Source organism: Ciconia boyciana, chromosome 10 (genome assembly GCF_034638445.1).
Source record: "Ciconia boyciana chromosome 10, ASM3463844v1, whole genome shotgun sequence".
Classification (NCBI taxonomy): domain Eukaryota; kingdom Metazoa; phylum Chordata; class Aves; order Ciconiiformes; family Ciconiidae; genus Ciconia; species Ciconia boyciana.
Genome location: NC_132943.1, coordinates 20,697,501 through 20,719,232, shown reverse-complemented (window position 1 = coordinate 20,719,232; position 21,732 = coordinate 20,697,501). Strand labels below are relative to the sequence as shown.

General features: G+C 39.5%; 1 protein-coding gene across 7 annotated transcripts in view; it reads left to right on the top strand.

The window, feature by feature from the left end:
• Positions 1-21,732, top strand: part of FIGN (fidgetin, microtubule severing factor) — a 104,459-nt gene that overhangs the window by 75,972 nt on the left and 6,755 nt on the right. For all 7 annotated transcript variants that reach the window (XM_072874576.1, XM_072874582.1, XM_072874577.1 and 4 more), the window contains one exon: positions 18,854-21,732. This exon is cut by the window's right edge and continues 6,755 nt beyond it. In XM_072874576.1, the coding sequence (XP_072730677.1) occupies positions 18,854-21,102 (2,249 nt within the window). In that variant the 3' untranslated portion in view covers positions 21,103-21,732. The remainder of the gene's footprint in view (positions 1-18,853) is intronic.

The following is a 21,732-nucleotide window of genomic DNA, read 5'->3' as shown; positions in this document are numbered from 1 at the left end:
AAGGCACTGGGAATACACGGGCTGCCATGAAATCTGAAATGCCTGCAGTCAACACGAAGAGTGCCTCTTTATTTCAGTTTCATTTCCTGTTAATAGAGATGAACTTGGTGAACACAGTGGGGCATGTTTAGAAATTGTCAAACGGAGATTCTGTAAAAGGAGTTCTGAGAATTTAAAGAAGTCTCTGTCAGTTTGGAGGATGAAAGGATAAGCACAGTTAACCATTTGGTCACCTGCCCAAATTTCCACCCCAGCAACACAATCATACTTCCCCCAATGTGTGGGTGGCAGAGAGGTTGTTGCAGTATATCCCTATCCTTGGTGACTGCTAGGAGGCTTAATTTTTGTCACTAATTTCAAAGAAATCTCAGGCAAAGGGTATTTCTGTGAGTAACGGTGGCACGGTCTGCTGCCAACATAAATCGCAGTCTCTTCAAGAAGCATCGGGAAAGGGAAGTGGGAGAAAGAGTTGGAGGCCACAAATTATACCACTGCCTAATTATGCAGCTTTATTCATATGACTGGCGAGATACCCACATGCATATTAGCAACACAGAGGCCTAAATTATAGACATTAATAACAACTTGAAGAAGGAAGCAGGGGAACCGTCCAAACAATTTAAATTCTCTGTCATAGCAACTTGTGGCTTTAGATAGAGCTGTCCCAGAAATATAGAATAAATTTTCTTTTTCAGCTAAATCACACAGGTGGTATCTTTATGCAGTGCATATAAAAGTAAGCTCATTGTTCATCCCGTAACCAGCACTTCTATACCCAAGTACGTGAGGTGTTATAAAGAGGTAACATTACAGTGAGATATTTTAATCTAGCTGAATGACCTTACACAAGGGGAAGAATTTTTCCAAGAGGGGCAGCCCAGTAATGAGGGTGAGGTGTGTCCTAAAACAGCCCAGAGCTCATTCTAGCTTATCAACTACTGCTACAATTCCTAATTTGTGGGGCACTAGTGCTTTTTCTGGACAGTCTATCATTTAAAGTGCTGTGAGAGACAGTTTAATCATTTTAAGAGTATGCTGTGTAACTGATCTTGGAAGTGCCTGGTACTCGCCAGAGATTTATTGAAAAAAACATTTGTAGCATGACCGTCTTTCCTTCAAAAATAGTCAAAATATTAAAAAGAGCAGTCATGTTCAGCAGCAGTTTTCATTGATGCATTTAGGGCATTCCTCCTCTTTAGCAATCCAGACCTTTTTAAGAAATGTCATTTCTGGTTATCCTCAAAATGGCCCATCAAAGCTACCTTGGTGCAACCTTACCTCTTAAATATCAGCCTGTGCCCTCTAACCATTTGTTATCAAGTACCTTTTAGTTCAGTCATGGCAAACTCTCTGTTTAATCCATAGAATGAACAAGACATGGATATAGCCCAAGGCATTTTTCATTAAATCAAACATAGGATATTTATTTAAAATGTTTTGGATGTGTTCTTGAAAAGGTGGCACAAGATCTTTGTATCATAATGTGCCTAAATAATTATGTGCCTAATGAAAACAATGTGAAGTTTTAAAAAAAAAAATTCCAAACAACTAACAAAAACTTTAAGTAAGGCCATGGACAAATTTAAAGCATTGCTTAGCCTTAGAAGGTACTCAGCGAAGGCTTGGGTATCGCAGTTCTGCCTCATTTTCCTGTCTTTCATGGACCAAAGTTTCTAAATTCTTCTTCCTTGTTCCTATTGTCTACTTTACTCTTTATTCTCAGATGTATCTTCAGAACAGGTAACCCCATATACTGGTATAGTGGGCTAGGGATTCACCTGCCACTCAGCAAGTGGGCTGACAGACTGAGACGGGATCTCTCCACACGAGTTTCACAAGCCATCGGGGGTGAGCGTGCTGAAGGGCTGGGCTGTATCTGCAGAGTTAAGTTCCTAAAGTGAGTGGCAATCACCTAGCCTGGCCTTCAGTACACGAAGAAACCAGAAACATGCTTGATAGGTGGTAGGAACAGGATGCTGCTTTGTTAACTTCAAAAACCTTTGCTGTCCTATTTTCTGACCACCCTTTAGCACTGCTGCTCTTGATTTGGCACAGCTTTAACTTTGAGATAGAGGACAGTGCAGAAATGCCTGTAAAGAACTGGGGGAGGGGGAAGGGGAGGAGGAGACCATGTATGTCGGATACAGGAGGAAAGATGCATCTGAAAGATCTGTGTCTGTTGGAGGAGGTCTCCTGGCTCGCTGCCAGCGAATAAACTGTTAACATTTATTGAGTATAAAAAGCAATTAACTGAATGGTTTTTACCTTTTTATGAATAAAACTATGTCGTTCTCTAGGCAGAAATAATCTTGCAGTACGCTGCAGTGCAGCAGCATGATTGCTGAAAAAAGGGTCACTTAGAATTTCTCAAAAGGACATGTATTTGGGATTGCAGTTGATATAGTCTGTATTGGGATAGTCCAAAACATGTTTTTTCTGGTTGTGTATTTTTTCTGTCTGCTAGATTCCAGACTAGGCACTGTGCCATTGCTGGAGACAAATATCATCCCTGCTCTGGGAGGGGAAATAAATATATGTGTACGGTTATACATACATACATACTGAGAGAGAGAGAGAGAAAGATTCTCTGAACCAAAGCTTTATATTGTGTCTCTTTAAAAATCCATATAAAACACAAATACAGAATCAAAACTGTAATAGTGAGGAACATATTTCCCATCTCATGCTGCAGGGCATAAGCTAATCTGCTGCTGAGATCAGGCAGGAACCCCCCTTCAACCCTGTGTTGTTTTTCATTACACAACTGGCTGTTTGCATTATGTTTTTTATTAGAACTTGATTGTTTAATGACAAAGATACAGAGTTATGCTAAAATAAATAGAAAGCTTTATAGTGGAAAAGCAGAAAACAGACTCTATGAAAAATAAAGTAAAAGTCAAGGACTGCTACATTCTGCTATGCTCACCCCAATCCCTCCAAGGCCCGTGGACGTTTTCCTCACTCACACCTGCATTTTCTTTATTAACCCCATCCCCCAGGCAAACCCACAGCTGTATTATATAGGACCTGGTGCTCTTCCTTTTGCCTCCTTCATTTTATAAGGAGATATTTCCATAAGCAATTTCAGTCAGGGCAGTTGTGTACTAGACTGCTCTACCTTTAAAGAAAGACCTACTAGGCAAGTCCGTGTGTTTAAACACACAATCTGAAGCACAGGGAATATTGTCTGCCATAATACAAAGGATTCCAGTTCTGTTGGACAAATGTTCTCATCTGCTGCAAGTCATCTATTATGTAGCTTTTGTAAAGGTGTCATAATAGAACAGTAACCTCAGCAGTCCGCAGAGTTGGTTTGTGTGCAATCGTTCGGACAAGTGGTTGCTTCTGTTTGGAACAATTAAGTTTATTTTTGGGTTTTGGGGAGCTTTGGTTTTTTTAGAAAAGCCAACAAACAAACAATGCAGACCACCAAGTGAAACAATTTTGTATGGTATTTCATCCAAGCCACTCTCTACTCCACACAAAAAATCTAAATAAAATTGCCATAAACAAGAGAACGGAGAAATCTGAGGTGTTCTGTACTCAAAGGCACCCTACGGATTGTTTATGGTACCTTTTGCTGAAGGGCAAACTGTGATTGATGCTGGGTCCTGACTGGGAAAAGTTGGGCTGTGATATTGGAATTGCACTGATGGAGAAGAAAATAATGTCTGTGCTGCTGTAGAAGGTTCAATAGAATTCACATGGACTCCAGTTTCTGCTATTTATGCTGTCTTTTGTTGGAGTTGGCCTGAGACGAGCCACTCCAGGGCTCACCTTAGGTTTCGATGACAGCAAACATTACCACTAGAGCGGTCTCTTCCTGCCTGGCCATGCCCCTGTGGAGAGTCCTCACCCTCTGACACCATGGAGGTGCTGGCTGATGGCAGCACCTTAACTTCAAGATGGGTCTCAAGGTTCTTCGCGCTGTCCTTTTTCTAGGATCCTACTGCTCCTTCTCACCAATTCACAGTGTTTGGGGGCAAATTCTGACTTGAGTTTAACCTGCCCCTGTAGCTTCACCTCCTTCTTTGACTTCCTACACTTATGCAATTTCTTGCGCTAGTCTGTACTCTTGTATATATGACACTCCATCTCAGGGTAGCAGCCTGTAAGTGGTGTAAACTTTGGTTGGTCCTAATTCTGCAATGGAAACTCCTCTAAGAGCCTGATAAAGAAGGCTTTTGTGATCAGGCTAAGCAGGCCTAGAGATATCAGAAGGAAGAGTCTCAATTTCTATTGAAAGTCAGGCATTGTTTGGGGTCAGGATCTTAGGTGAGCAGGCTGGTGTTTTGTAGGCTTGATAAAATACCGATGGATCTGAGGCTCAAAAGTGATTTTTTATTTTTTTTTAATTTTTTTTTGGTAGTAGTGCTAGGGTGCAGAAGGAATACACTGAAAGTTCCCCCCACTTTAATTTTACATTAGAAGTAAGAAAGGATGGTAACCATAGTTTTATAATGATGCCTAAGATACCTCCTGTGGATGCTACATTTCTGTCAACCTCAGTTTTAAACTACTAAAAATATCATAATGTATAGTATTGAAGGACTTATTGATGAGCAATTGATGCTTCAGAGCATCTGTGCTTAGTAAAATCAACGGTACAAAATGCATATTATGTATCTTAGAGCATCGGGTTGTCACTCACAAATTATATGAAGTTTAATGCATTATTCAGAAGTACAAGAGGAGGCAGTCCAAAGCAGCTGTGGAGTCTCTGTTATTTTATTTTATGTTATGTTATTTTATTGAGAGGAGAAGCTTAGTGTGTGACTCAAAGGTGCAGAGTTTGGAATTGTGTGATAGGGTAGGCAGAGTACTAAAAATGTTGGATCTGAGTACAAACTCAGTTCAGACTTAAGAAACCGGAAGATATTTTGATCTGAAAGCTACAAAAACCCATCTGGGAATGAGTTTGGGGTGTGGGGTTGGTTTTTTTGGTGTTTTTTTTTTTTTTTTACCTTCTTCCACTTTGTAGTAGTGCAAAGAAGCGCATACCACAAAATCAAATAAAACTGGCATTAATTTGGTAGTCTCAGTTCTCATAGTCCTATTGATTCAGAAAGCTGCAAACAGATATGGAGGCTTAGAGGTTGCATTTAGGATTACTGAAGTTTGGGGGCTAGGGTATATGAAAGATGTAATGAGAACACTCATTCAGTAAAGGAACTCTTCTTAACATGGAATTCTGATATAAAAATCTCAGTTCAAAAGAATTAGTCTTCATCATTTTGTTGGTGGTTTCATTATTGATTACTCATCTTTATGTGCTTCTTTCCAAAGTCTTGGCCGCTGACACAAACCTTCTCCAGCCGAATCTCTAGTAAGCAAAACAACATTTGCATCCCTATGTATTTCTCCTAGTGGGAGACAAAAAAGTAGTCTTGGTCATTTCTTATTGATAACTTTAAATATTATGTCAGACCTAAATCAATCTGGTGAGTGAACAGTGGCTATTCCTCAAGATTCGCTCTGGATATTTAATTAGCTAGAGCTTATACATGCCATTTATTTTCTTTTTTGCCTCTTTCAGCATTTGTTAGGTACTAGTATTGATATGACTAGTGCAGCGAGATATACGTCTAGTTAAATTGAACTTTCTATTGATGAAAACTTATCTCTTGCTGATGGCTGTGTTTTATGAATAATATATGTCACAATGTTACATTTTCAGAGCTGTGGTGTTCTTTACATTAGGAACTTGAGTTTTTTGGTGCTAAGTAGGTACTAGGAGTTGATGGTTGTAAAACGTGTAGGAAAAACAGCATAAGCTCTATATGTGTGTGTGTGTGTGTGTGTGTGTGTGTGTGTGTATGTAAATATATACATATCTTATACACCCATAATTTTATTTTGAAACCAAGCAATTTGCTGTCTTTTTTCTCAAGCATTTTTAGCTGTTACTGTAGAAGGAGAACTGACAAGTGTTTCTTCAAGTATCTCTTTTTATTGGCCATTTTTGTTCATTATTATTCAGCTGGTGACAACAACATTTATTATTTGTATATTAATGACTGGAAATTGTTAAGTGATGGAAGAGCAGTCAAACAAAGCTAGGTAGAATTAACTTTATGCATGCCTGGTAGATGATACCTGACTTACAGTACTCTGTGCATTCCCCAAATACTCTCTGATTAAGTACCATTTACAGAGCTAATCCAGTCTAGCACAGTCTTTTAAGCAGTTTTAAAATTTGTTCTGGAAATATTATTGAACCCCAAGTATTTTCAAATATATTTTCAGGGGGGGGGAAAAAGTCTGTATTGCAGTAAATCTATCATCACAGCTACCAATTCCTTGAGCTTAATTATGACACTACTAAATGTGAAAATCTATTCAGCGCTAGGAACACTTTTCACATTACATTCACGCTAAAGATTGGCTGTTAAGAGCTCATTACTGGTAGTTTTCTAAAGAGCGGTTTATTAAACACTGTTACCTAATAAGCATCTTTGGTGGTGCAAATTGCTGAAAACAGTAATGAGTCTGATTAGACTTCATTTCAATTACGACAGCTTGTCTAGCAAAAAAAAAAAAAAAAAAAGAAATCTCTCCTTGATGCTTTGGAATCTGGCTACAAGGCATTAGATGGTTTAAAAGGAAAATGCCACCTCTGTGTTTCCTTTCCACAGTTCAGTAATGAATAGAGAGCTGTCCAAGTAGCCGTCCAATTTAACACATTGGAAAACTAGGTGGGCAGCATTGGAAGCACAATCCTGTTTGCTTAAAAATTCTACAAAGGCTTTTCAGTTAATATACCTAAATAGGGTCATATTTAGGTTTCCTCTGCTTCCCTTGCGTAAGAAAATAAAGCCATAAGAAGAGAGAAAATTAAAATTATTCACTCCTACCTGCTTTGCAGAGGTTATGCATTCCTCTGATTAGTGTAATGCACCTTTCAATTGTTATCTGTAAATCTTTTACAGATCTGTAAGATCTGTAAATCTTTTACTTGCAATCACAAAACTCTCACAGCTTTCACAGTACCTCATAATTTAACCTGTTTATTTTTTTTTAACTTCTAAAAAATTTTTCAAAGTAAAAACAAAGCTTAATAAATTTGTACTACTGGTATCAAATACTTCAGTGAATATTTGTTAGTTTATGAACTTAATTTTTGATGCTATGTGTGTTTAACTGTATTAATGTTCAGCTTTCTTTTAAGTTGTTCCTGTATGTTACTTACACATTCTGGGTGAAAAGAGGTGCATTAATGGAAAAAAAGAATTTAAGCTGATAGTTGCTGAATATTTAGTGAAATCCTAATGTTCCTGTTGATAGTGTAGAGCATTTTTAATATTAAATTCATGTGCATGCACTTTTATAATATTATTTAACACTAAATTTGATGGAGAGTTTTGTAACTAAAGCCTTGTAATAAAATCTGACTGGAGAAATGACAAAAGGAGGACACACGTGGAAGATGCGGTGCTGCTGAAGGTGGTATGTTGGGCTGGGATCTCAGAGTGTGGCTGAAATCGGGCTTCTGTCCAGTCAGTTTTCAGCAAATTTTAGGAAGGTTCACATTTGGGAAAGTTTGAAAGCCACCTTATTAGGCATAGGAAATAAATCAGAAACTGAGCCAGTGCAGCAAATATCAGAAGTCTCTGTCTAGATTTTAATGAAATATTTTCTGTGATGAGTTTTTATGATACATGTGGCACAAAACCAAAATGCTGATGAACAAAACATTGTTTGTGTAGTTAACTGCTGAATAATTGTTGCCTAAAAAGGAAATAATAAAGTAAAAAGTGGGGCACATTTATCTCCTTCACAATAAATTGTAAACTTCAGTGGTTCTTGTGACTTCAAACCAGAGAAGTGACAGGAGAATCAAGCCCGTGAACCTCAGGGTCTAGGCATCTCATATTGACACGAAAAACCCTTTTTGGCTCTTTTTGTGACGTTACCTTTCTACCTTCTCTTTGAAATTCTTACAGTTAGCTGTGATATATTGTATATTTTGTGAGAGAAAGGAATTTCATCAGTGTGCATCATCGAACATCAAGTAAAATAGCGCTTTTTTTTTTGTTTTTTAAAACATCATACAAACACAAGTGCTATTATTCAGCTATACAAATGTGTGCCTGGCATGCGCTTTAAGATGCTAATCAGTGGAGCTTGACTTTTGTACCCTGAAGCAAATTTTAAAACTATTTCATCATTAGGTGACTACATAGGCAGTAACACTATAGACAAAATTACAGGAAAAATAACACATTTTATTGTAATTTAAGCTATCAACAGTGCTCAGTTAGTTATTGATATGATCATCGCATGCTTTAGATTTTTGTTGTCTCTTCAAGGCTGTCTACGGAAAAGGCTGAATTTGTGTGACAGCTGCAAAGGAACGTGACATTTTATCAGCTGGGCTCTATAATTTCTTTCTGTTTTTAAAGCCAGTGCGTTATTCTCCTCTGCCCCTTGAAATGCCTGTGCACCCTCTCAGCGACATACTGTGTGTTTCAGGACATGGCTCAACTTTTCCTGTTGCAGGATGAACTTTGTTCTTTTTGAGAAAGGAGAATCAACATACAACATGAGGAGTTAGTTTTTTTTTCCTTCCCACTCTCTCTAGGAATATGGCAAAAATATCAGCATAAACAGAGTTAAATTTCTCAGTTAAGACATTCTCTCTCTGGTGCAAGTGTGTGTGTAAAATATATAAGTGTATATGCATATATATAGAAAGAGATTTCTATATTTGTCTATAGAACATTCCCTGTTCCTCCTTCCCCAGTCCCCCGGATAATTTGTCAAGCTAACTGAACAATCTATATAGTTCCTTTCAAACGCTCAGGAAACAATACAGTAAGTCCCAAACCAAGAGCATGCAAAAAATAGGCTATATTCTATTTTTCAGTAGTTAATTCAGATGCATTTTATTCAATGAGCAAGAAAGAATCTCTGGAATTTGTGGAATACAATAATTGAAAGGTTTAAGTGGGGAAAAGATTTAGCTCAGCTTAGTGTTTCTAGGATGTCAGTTCTTTGGTTATGCTTCTGCTTTTAATCTTGTTTCTCTGCTTTGGGGGGAGCAGGAAGGAAAGGAAGGGTCAGCTGTTCAGGCAGCCAAGCCCGGGAAGGAGCCGTGCCGGAGCTCTGTTTTCCCTAAGAGCGTGACTAGTACAATTCCGATGACTTAGCTAAGGTGTTCCCTGCCTTGGGGAGGAAATCTCGGGTTCCCTGTGATAACATCATCCCTTCTTACAACGTCATCTCTCATGTTGAAATATAGACGTTTGTTTGGGTTTTTTAATGGAGAGAGCAAAGAAGCGTACTGGTTGATAATACCAGAATACGCAGGATATTCTCTTTGGAAAGACAGTGTATGCCAGTGCTAGCCGCTCTGATGCTTATAGTAGAGAGAAATGTGTGTCGTGTGTGTCTGGTACGACGAGGAAAAGGGAGAGAGTGGATGAGCTCTGCTAAGAGCTCCCTGCTCTTAATCCTGGGCCACGTCAGGAGCATTCTAAAGCAGTTTATCTTCATATGTCGTCTTGTATATAAGAAACAACACTAAACCCACCAAAACTCATTTCATATGTAGCTTTTTCCACAGCCTTCAGATCAAAGTTATTTTCTTCAGGCTGGACTAAATTATACGCGGGTCCCAGGAGTGAAGGACACTGAATTAATGCACTATGTCACCCAGTCCTGGCTATAGAATATTTTTATCGAAGTGTGAGACGCAACATCTCTTTACTATTTCATTAAAAATTAATGTGTAGATTGCCAAAAAGCAAAATGCATAAATAATATAAACAAATTTTGCGAAAGCTTTGTACACTGTGGAGTCATCTCAAGAGGGATTTTTTTTCTTGAGTATCAGATTATTTCTATATATACATTTAATCAGTATTTGTTCTCATTTAGCTAATTAGCAGAGGTACTCTAATCTCAGTAAAGCAACTGTTTATACCTTTCCTATGTTGGTAGGTTTTGGAATAAGCGCTTTAAAGGAAAGCAGTATTCCTGGTTACAGGCTGGAGCATTGTGTTATTGGCCCATATAAATTTGCTTTTTCACTCTTGTTAGTTGAGTGTATTGGGTCAAACCAGACTACGGTTATTTGAAACTTACTGAAATTGATCTTTGCCTCCATATTTGTAAGGCGAATGGAGCTGGTTAGATAAATCTCTGGAATTAACCTTCTCTTGCTGTACATAAAGCTATGAAATACATACATACTTTTTTTTTTAAAGTATGATGACTGAAAAATATATAAAAAACATAATGTAGTGGAATTTATACAGAGTGCTGCTGCTGTTAATTGGAAAGAAATATAGTTTAAATAACTCTTGCTATGTATCTTGGTTTTGTGTTTTAGAGCAAGATTATTTTGTAACATTTTGGAACAGCATGATATAAAAAATAATTCAGCATCACTTAAATCTCTATTTATTGTGCACCCACTTTGTTCGAATAAAGTATGTCCCTTTATGGCAGTTTTAACCCCATTTATCCTCATGCACAAGTGCTCACCTGTTATTTACTCACATAAGAGAAGGTCGATACTGCAGAACAAGGGGAGTGCTCTGTTGTGACATAAAGCATACATATTCATTAGCTCTGCTGTCCCTATGGACACGTGTGGTATGTCCTGATGATCTTCATTTGGCAAAAGGAAGTGAGCTTAAGAAGGAAATTGTCTTAATGGATTTAAGATACGTGGAAAAAAAGGTTTTAAAAATGCTTCATTTACAGCGAGGAACCAAGCAATAATTCTAAGTGTAAATGAAAAAGAATCCTGTAAAAGGAACAATTTACTGACTCATGATTAGCAACAGAAATTGAAAAAATAATAGAATCCAATATTTGAAAATTATAATTTTCAGACTTTTTTTTTTCCTGGAAGAGTTTAGGTCAGGATCTGAATGTTCCACATGAGGCTCCCTAGTGCTGAAAATTCATTCCTTTTGCTTCTCATTTACTTGCCAAAAAACAAGTTCAGGGCTCTGTGTTTCATGTGCTGCAGTTGATTATGTGAGAAACACGATAAAGCAGTGAGTATATTTTATCTGCTCTGCTTTTAAGGATTTGTGTTATGTTCTTTCAAGGTAAATGTGCTTCAAACTCCACTTCTGGAAGGGGAACCAAGGAAGAGGCTACTTCTGCTATTTTGTTGCTTAAAAAGGAGTATGCATTTTGCTGCACTTCTAAAGGCTTCAGCTGGGTTTATTGGAGGCTTGAAGTAAGCACTTCAGTGGGAGCAGAATTGTGCTCCAGGTCTAAACTATTTTGCATTTGCAAATATGCATAAATACTTGTGCCAAGTGGCCAAACTCCATATTCATTTATGACTATATTTTATCACGTGGATACTTTAATTCACAGAATCACTAGAGTTATCCTGCAGTAGTTATATTGATTCTCATGTTTATATAGGCATAAATTGCACATTATGTGGTATATTAAATATTTTAAAAATACATTATAGCTATAAGCGTGTGTTCAGTGGACTACAAAAAGTGACTTTGTTTTACAAGTTATGCTTACTTTTGTTTACAGTTACTGTTCTTCTGCATATTCTCTCAGAAATTATTATGGTCTTATTCATTTGGCATTGACAAAATATGCTACGTCTTTTAAAGGCATGGTACTGTTTGGAGGTACTTGACAGAAACAGCTTAAAAATGTAAAGCCTGGGAAGAGGAAGTTCATCATAAGTTAAAAGAAAACTCATTGCAATTATTGTCTTCATTAGCGTGTTTTCTAGTAGGTTTAGAAAAGTGTTAGGAACAAACAAGTACAGTGAGGGCAGACTATCATAGTAAAATATTTTAAAGATAAACTACAATTAATCACAAATATGACCAGTTCTCTATATAGAAGGGTTCTGACACATGCGTGCGTAAATGGTTTTACTTATGGTACACAATGATAGTGCATCACTGTGATTACACTGCAAGGATGGAGCCCTGAACTGAGAATGTTTTTGTGCTTAAGGACTGCTGCCACAGAGAAACCGATACCTCTGAGGTGGGCAGCATCCTGGGAGGTCCCATGTGGTGCCTAAGTAATAGCTACAGTCTCTGTCATCCACCTCTGTGGGCTGCTGCCTGGTTGACCTACAGATCCAACCTGCTTCTGCTGGCAAAATATGATAGTGTCATCTCTGGACCCAGTTTCCCTTTGCTTGCTTGACTATTATTTCTCCTTATTTCTGTTTCATAATGCCTTTGAAGCTGATGGATCTGCTAAAGGCCATTTAGCCAGAAATGTCTTTGTGACTATCAAAGGCACTGCTTTATGTAAATGGCAGGGAGGGGGCTTGGAGGGAGAGAACTCATTTGCTGTAAACGTATTGCAATTTGCTGTTGTGAGGTGTGAAAGTGTGATTTAAAAGGAATAATCATTTGTCAGTATTTAAATTAGATAATTGGGATGTATTAGTTTGAGATTCCATTTCTGGAATTTCATTTTTAAGCAGTCCGGGCTCTCCTAAAATACGTTGCGTTTTTCTTACTGCTTTTATCTTTAAGTGCTGTTGACATATATGTGATCCTCAATATTACTTGTGATTTAAGTGTTTTGTTTTAAAGATTGAAATGTTTTCACTAGCCCTGCTAGATGGGAATCATATTGTAAACACCCTGCCAACAGCTTGCTCCCACTGATGCGCGTGGCATGCGTAGGCCATATATAATAAGAGGAAGAACAGACCCCTACCAAGAAAACGCTGAGAGCACTTTCCAGGTCTGTTTTCATGAGTTTGTGACTGCCACTTACTGAAAAAAGCTTCCAAAGTTGGGCTCGTACGGCTGGGCAGCTCAGTTGGAGGCTCTTCCTCCCACTGAATCCTTTGACGTCAAAGGAGTTCCTCATGGACTGGAGCAGAGGTCTTCACTGAGTAATTAGAAAATAAATGTGGGAATCATTTTCTTTCCTTTTTTTTTTTTCCCTGCAAAACATAATTAGCTCAATCCACTCTTCAAAATCCCTCCTGTTTCCAATTAAGAGAGATCAGTTGCACTATCTTCAAACAGCTGAAATTATGCTTATTAATAAAAAATGGAGTGTAAAAGAAATGTTTTATCTTGAATTAATTTTTATTATTATGGGACATATGACAGTATACAGTCTTACAAAATATTATCAGATTTAGTACAAACCCAGGGAGTTGTGTGTCCTACATCTCAAACAGCGGTTACGGCATGACTCATTTATTCAGCTCTGTCCCATGCTTAAGAAGGATTTTAAAATGTGGATTTAGGGCCTGATCCTCAAGGTACTAACACCTTCGGCTCACACTGAAGTATGAAGTTTGAGGAGTCCTGGCACATTCCCAGTGAAGTGCCTATTTAAGTCAATAGCTGTTTTGGCAAAGCTGATCTCTGCATGTCCACAAGAAGCAGTCCCTTGGCTAAAATCATTATGGTCTGTTGTGTAAATACTCAATGTCTTGAATAATTGGACACAGGGCTGAAGGTAACAGTTCAGTGGGCAGAAGCAACTTTTGGAGTCTTTGGCTAAATGTGTAAGCAATCCGAAGTGATGAAGTTCACATCCACTTGCAAGTCTAGAGGGAAAAGGGATGGTGGTACTCAGAGCTGTGGGTTTGGAGTTGTTTCCCACCTTGCAACAGTGTGCTCCTACGAGTCTGTTATGGACAGTTATCCGAAGCATCTCATTTACTTGTTTGCCCTTGGTACAGTCTACCCCTTTTCAACAGCATGTTAAGCAGTTGCTCAGATCATATTGACCTACATGCCTAAAGCTAAGAACCTGCTTGAGCTACTGATGTTTACAAATGAACCTGCAGACCTGTGCTAGATAGGACCTAAGGCACTCTAGGGATGAACAGGGCAGGAACAGAGAGACCACAACAGGAGAAGAATTATTTTCTTTTGCCTCAGATATGTTGAAGGAATGGTTTGAGGCCCCTGATCCAAACTGAAACTTTGGTAGCTGGTTGGGAAGGTTGGTGTGGTGTCCTGTTTCTAGTTCCTCATGCACAGTAGCTCTGTGTTATTTAGGGCTTGTTCCCCAGCATCTCTGGAAGTGCAGTGCAACCTCTGGAAGTGCATATGTACAATTGCATATGATTTAATTTTAGCTTGATTATTTTATTAGAGATGTGAATAGATGAGAGGTTTACTAAAGTCCCAGTGTTCTTTGTCTAAAGCAGATCGTTGCTAACCAAGTTGGTTAGTTAGAAGGTGATTGTCATCGTTTGGACTTGTCTGTGGGACACCGTAAATCCTTTGTTGTGTTTTCACCCAGTGTGATCCTAGCTAGTATTTCTGGACTTTTCCATGCCTGTTTTCAACAGAAACCCTTCTATTTAAACTGAAAGGAAAGCCTAGTTATTTATTTTTATCTTCTGTAACAGATAACAGCCCCTGTGAGGGGCTGAGCAGTTTGACCTAATACTGAGGGCACCAGCGGAGGAGGGTTCTTTGTATGCAGAAACTCACTCGCGCTCCCAGCAGGATCGGGCCCGCTGGACATCCAGGATGTGTAGAACATTGCTTGTTCCTTTTTGCATTCAGATTACAATGTTATTTTTTCCTAACTCTGGCATTCTTTCTTTTTTCTGTTTTGTTTATTTTAATTCATAAATCTGAATATGTAAGTGGATTTCTGCCACATGGAATTACTGTATGTGAAACTGATGAAGTATTATATATTAGATTTTACATTTTCAGGCTAAGTGCGCAAAAGTAGAAGGCAAACAAAAATGATCAAACAGTTGGTTCAAAGTAATTGAATAATGAAATTGTTGACTATAATTACTTTAAATGTAATTCAGATAGAACCAACTGGAAGAATTATGGAGGAGGGATGTATAGCAGGGCTGTCAGGACAAGGAAAAATAGATACTGCTAAAAAAGCCTACACTGCCTCTCCTATATAATGTATTAAATTTATCTTAAAAGCAATTCTCTGATAAGTACATACCTGTACTTAAAGAACAGAATCCTTTCCTTTTGCCTTTTACAGACCGTACCAGCACAGTTTACACAGTTCAAAAATGTCGATAGCTCAGAGGATTCCTAAGTTAGCAAAGATTTTTTTGAAAAATACATTCAGCCTTGCATTGCTTCTGGATTTTCAGCAAGTTATTAATCAAATACACTATCTGCAGGACGATGGTTTATGTCAGAGTTTAAATTACACAAAAAAAAAATGCAACCTCTAAATATGCCCTTATTTACCTGATTTTAGATATTTATATCAGCATTTGGATTCCTAACAAAAGAAATGCAGGAAGGTGTATCAGCTCAAGCAAAAAGCAACTAATAAAATACGGTTTAAAATATGGAGAGGAAGTGGCTGCAAACATTAAGCAACTGGGGGGGTGGGGGAGTGTTTGCATTAATTAAAAGAAACTGTAACTTCTTCTTTTTTTTTTTTCTCCCAAATCAGACATTTGACTTTTGTCAAATAATTATTGAACTACTAACAAATGGAGTCAAACCTAGCAAAAGTTTGCTGCTTTTTTGATTAATATCAAATTGAGGAAATGGCTATTTGTACCCCCCAGTCCAGACCATTCCAGTGGACTCCATGTAAATACAGATTTCTTCACTGCATACTAATGTAAAAAAATATGCTTATGGTTAACTATTAACCTATGCTTCCAAACAACACTAATGATTGCAATGTGCTGGAATAAATGCTCATCTTTCATCAGATGAGAACAGTCCTGTTCTCTTAAGCTTATCTAATCAAAGCCTAATCCTGCCTTTACAGCCTTTGTTAAATGCATTGGTATTTAATATGCATCAATAAATAAACTTTCAATTATTGTGCAGTGAGCATATCCAAAGATAGCATGACAATGTGAAACTACTGGTCTATCTAGCAATTATTCCAAATAAAGAATGCTGATGGTATGATTCCCCCCTCCTCTAATTCAGATTTTCTGACATTCTTTTGCAGCCTCATAATAAGGAAAATAAATTAATCTAGACAAATAAAATTCAAAGAATTGAATTTTTACACCATCTACATAAATCTCCCCACTGTGACTAGAAATAGAATTGTTTTATTTTAAAAGCACATGATCCGTTCTAAATAAAAAAGACCAATTGATGAAATTTTTAAAGTATTTGTGAAAGGTATTTTGAAAAGCTTGCTAAGTGGGTGGTGTATGATATATGTTATTGTGCTCTGACCTACTGCATTATTTTCTCTCTTTAAATTGAATAGTCTTTCTTTTACAAGCCATTAAAGACAATGTGCGAAAAGCATATTCATTAACTACAGTACAAGTACTAACCCAGCCAGATTCTCTGCTCCATCCATGCCTATTTTACCTTTTTTTTCAAAAGTTTCACTGCTGCTTTAGTGCATTCTTTGTGAAGAGTCTTTCTCATGGCATCCGTTCATTAGTATCTAGTGAAGCATCAATCTGCTCAAGTTCTTCTGCGTCTCTGTAACAGAAGCTTTCAGTGTTTTGGTAACCTTATAAGCCCAATATCACAGAACACGGATAGGTTTTGTTTGTTTGGTTGGTTTGTTTGGCTTTCTTTTTTTTTAATGGGGTAATGGACTTGTATGTCTGTTAGGCAGTTCTACATTACAGGAATCTTAATATTCTTTCCTTTTAAAAAAGCTTGAATTAAATCCCATGACACTAGCAGAATTTTAGATACTGATTACTTGCAATTGGCTCTTGGTGATTTGCTCTTCAGATTTCTGGCTGACTTTAACAAAGTATGATTTCTGAAAAGCTTCTGATAGTTTCTCATTAAAATTGCATTTTTTTCATATGAGCGTGATTTCTATAATTTCACCCAATTTCATGATACATTCACCCCCTCTGAAAGGCAGTGGTTGAAACATCAGAAACAATTAGCAAAAAAGATTATATTAATGCTAAATGAAAGAAATAAATCTGCCAAAAACTCAGTCTCAAAGCTGCATTTGTCAAAAGCACTTCTCTGAATTAACTTTTATAGGATAACTGTATAATTGTTAACAGACATTTTTCTCAAGTTGTCAAAGTGTTTGAAAAATGAGAGAGAAAGAGAACGCTCAGGAAAAAAAATCCACAAGTAATCAACGGCATGCTCATGTGGACTGAGATTTGCAGTACTTGTACTAATAAAATATAAGGCTCAATTAGAGGTATTTTGCAGTTTTCAGGCTAAATTTAAATGATTTGGTGATTTGCAAATACATGAATCCAAAAATAAAAATGAAGAATCCACATGCAAATGAGTGCAACTGCAATAAAATATAATTGCAAATGAATCTGTTGCTTTATTCATTTATTGTGTAATTACTGCAATCCTTCCCACCTTGTTTTCAGTATTTCTTAATCATTAAGTCGGAAGCATGACAGCAGTGCCAGCCCTGGCATGATTCTCTTTGACTAAAACCTTGTAAATTAACACAATTAGCACAGCATCATCCTGCTAATTAACTTCCAGTGTCTGGTGCAGTGGTTTTGCAAACAAGGAAGAGGGAGTCAGAAGGGAATAAACATGCCATTCTGTTACCAAACTGTGGGCTGTGTTAGGTTTAGCTCAGCGAGGCTAAGCTGGCCATGTCAGATGCCAGAGTCAGGCAATGAAGAGCTAAAGGGGTTGGGGAGAAAAACAGGAGGGGGTCGAAGCTGTCAAAATAGACTGCAGTAATTCAGAGGGGAGCTAGTGCCACAGATGCTTCATTTCGACTAGGCCTCCCCCTTATCAGGGAATCTGTGCCAGAGGGCACAAGACCGTTTGCAAAAATCACTTTTGGTAATACGAGAGAGATTAAGGAGGTCTATTTGATACAGCTGTACAAAAATCAGCAATGTGTTTACCCTGCATAGGTACGAGTTGGAGGGGGTTATCTTAAGGCTTGTAAATTGCTCTTACTGCGCACGGCAGATTACGAGGAGGGGGGATAATTCACATCACATTATTTACAAGATTAATTGCTTTAAAATGACATTTGCATTTTTTTCTTTTTTAATCTTTTTTTATTATTATTGATAAGGGGGGGGGTTTATAGCCAGCTGTGGAAGCCACAGAACTTTTAGGGACTGGGCTTCATTTCTTTTTCCTTTTCTTCATCTTTTTTTTCCTTTCTTTTTTTTTTTTTTTTAACCCTCTTTCTTTGTACCCCGGAGGCTGTGAGGCGGGGGGGTGGGGGGGGGGAGAGAGAGCAAGCAAGGAGACCGACAGACAAGTCATGCTTGGTTTTTTTCCCAGAGCCTCAACAACAGAACTGAGAGGCAGAAAGGAGCCAGTTGTAATTCATACCGAGTTGTAGGCTTTGTGTGATGAAAGCGACGGAGCGCTGCCTGGGAGATTGCTTTGCTGCACTCCACGAAGCAGATTTGAAACTGTCGTGGACCACTTTAGATGAGAGTTGGATTATGGAATGACCTGCTATGCCTGTGTCATATTGTTCTGCGCAGGGTGCATTATACTGTGCTAACTAGGTGTTCAGTACCAAATAAGAGAGGTATCCTAGATGTGATCTGTCAGCTGTGTCTCATATTTTTATATTGGTTAAAATATAAAACTGAAACTGTGATGAGAGAGGACAGAGCAGCTGGATGCCTTGTATGTTAACAATAAATCTGCACTCAGAGTATTTAAAACGTACTCAGTCTTATTTAATTACTCTGAGAAATCTGGCATTACCTATATTTTTTTAAACCAACAACTAACCCGCTACTGAATCGACAAAAAATGTGGCTCCATGTGTATGCGCCGGCAATAAACCAAGCAGTTTATACTGCTTCATAAGGGCATTGCATTTTCTTTCCTTAAGGATTTGTGGTGTTAAGTACAGTGTTTCAGAGAGCTGAAGAAGTTCACAGACAGTATGTTTGAGAACTCCTTTAAAAGCATCCGGAAAAGGCCGAGCTCACGGTTAACTCTGTTTTTTCCTGCCGCCCTAGGCTTGAAGATGCAGTGGACGCCGGAGCATGCTCAGTGGCCAGAACAGCACTTTGATATCACTTCAACCACCCGGTCCCCTGCCCACAAGGTGGAAGCCTACCGGGGCCACCTGCAGCGCACCTACCAGTACGCCTGGGCCAACGACGACATCTCGGCTCTCACCGCCTCCAATCTTCTGAAAAAGTATGCAGAAAAATACTCCGGTATTTTGGAAGGCCCGGCCGAGCGGCCCATTCTCAGCAATTACTCTGAAGCTCCCTCAGGGCTGGTGAACGGCCGGAAGAATGAAAGCGAGCCTTGGCAGCCGTCGCTGAACTCCGAGAGCGTGTATCCCATGAACTGTGTCCCAGACGTTATCACCGCCAGCAAAGCTGGGGTAAGTGCAGCCCTCCCTCCCGCAGACGTCTCAGCCAGCATCGGGAGCTCTCCTGGGGTGGCCAGTAACCTGGCTGAGCCCAGTTATTCCAGCAGCACCTGCGGAAGTCACACCGTTCCCAGTCTTCATTCAGGGCTCCCATCTCAGGAATACGCCGCAGGATACAATGGCTCGTACTTGCATACCAGTTACAGTGGCCAGCCAGCGCCTGCACTTCCATCCCCTCATCCGTCCCCCCTACATAGCTCGGGACTTTTACAGCCCCCGCCTCCGCCGCCGCCACCAGCCCTCGTCCCCGGCTACAACGGGACCTCTAACCTCTCCAGTTACAGCTACCCTTCCGCCAGTTATCCTCCTCAAACCGCTGTTGGCCCTGGGTACAGCCCTGGGGGTGCCCCCCCACCCTCAGCGTACCTGCCTTCAGGAATCCCTGCTCCAACCCCTCTGCCCCCGACCACCGTCCCCAGCTACTCCTACCAGGGCCACGGTCTGACGCCCATCGCGCCGTCTGCCCTGACAAACAGTTCAGCCAGCTCTCTCAAAAGGAAAGCCTTCTACATGGCAGGGCAAGGAGAAATGGACTCCAGTTATGGAAATTACAGCTATGGCCAACAGAGATCTACACAGAGTCCCATGTATCGAATGCCCGACAACAGCATTTCAAATGCAAACAGGGGGAATGGTTTTGACAGAAGTGCTGAAACATCATCCTTAGCATTTAAGCCAACAAAGCAGCTAATGTCCTCTGAACAGCAAAGGAAATTCAGCAGCCAGTCCAGTAGGGCTCTAACACCCCCATCCTATAGTACTGCTAAAAACTCTCTGGGTTCGAGATCGAGTGACTCGTTTGGGAAGTATACCTCCCCAGTAATGAATGAGCACGGTGATGAGCACAGGCAGCTCCTCCCTCACCCAATGCAAGGCCCGGGACTTCGTGCAGCTACCTCATCCAATCACTCTGTGGACGAACAACTGAAGAATACTGACACACACCTCATTGACCTTGTTACCAATGAGATTATCAACCAAGGACCTCCCGTGGACTGGAGCGACATCGCTGGCCTAGATCTAGTAAAGGCTGTCATTAAGGAGGAGGTTTTATGGCCAGTATTGAGGTCAGATGCATTCAACGGACTGACTGCTCTACCTCGGAGCATCCTTTTATTTGGACCTCGGGGAACAGGCAAAACATTAATGGGCAGATGTATAGCTAGTCAGCTGGGGGCCACGTTTTTCAAAATCACTGGCTCTGGCCTTGTCACAAAGTGGTTAGGGGAAGGAGAGAAAATTGTCCATGCCTCCTTCCTCGTGGCAAGGTGTCGCCAACCCTCGGTGATTTTTGTTAGTGACATTGATATGCTCCTTTCTTCTCAAGTGAGCGAAGAACACAGTCCAGTAAGTCGGATGAGAACCGAGTTCCTTATGCAGCTGGACACTGTACTGACTTCTGCTGAGGACCAAATAGTAGTAATTTGCGCCACGAGTAAACCAGAAGAAATTGATGAATCTCTTCGAAGGTACTTCATGAAACGACTTTTAATCCCACTTCCTGACAGCACAGCGAGGCACCAGATAATAGTACAACTGCTCTCACAGCACAATTACTGTCTCAATGACAAGGAGGTTGCACTGCTTGTCCAGCGCACAGAAGGCTTTTCTGGACTAGATGTGGCTCACTTGTGTCAGGAAGCCGTGGTGGGCCCACTCCACGCCATGCCAGCCACAGACCTTTCAGCCATTATGCCCAGCCAGTTGAGGCCAGTTACATATCAAGACTTTGAAAATGCTTTCTGCAAGATACAGCCTAGCATATCTCAAAAAGAGCTTGATACATATGTTGAATGGAACAAAATGTTTGGTTGCAGTCAGTGATACTACTTAAAAAAAAAAAAATGTAATGAATGTTGGCACACAGAGAACCTGCTACATAGGGTAGAGAACCCTTTTCAGTAGTGTTAAAATTGCAAAGGGTACTGGGAAGACTACAATTTACCTTGCCTCTAAAGAGCCGGGGTAGACTTGAAGGAAAAGTGCATCAAACAAGAGCTGCTGATCTGAAAAAGCCACACATGACAGAAAGCGCATGTTGATGCTCAGTTCTGTTCAAGCTAGACAATACTCACCAAGGAGCAAGGTGCAAGTGGGTTGATTTCAGAAGGACATGAACCCTGTGTGTTGATTCCATTCTGCTGTTCTTGAGATTTAGTTGCTGTCAAGTGCCTGAAGTGGTGCTTTATTTTTTGTTTGCCTCACAATTACATTGGTGGCATGTGCTAATATAAAGAGCTTTAACTTCAAACATTATTGGACTAAAGAGATGAACGGTTGTGTTGTGACAGAGAACCAGATTTTTGCTATTCTAAGAGCAACAGTATTCCTCAATCCTGTCTGTTCTGCGGTGTTAAACTAAGAACAGGTAAAACAGGGTAATGGTAATCTGGACCTTAATTTCTGCAGTTCATTTCTTTTAATGTTCTGTCTGCAAAAACTCAGGAAAGTGAT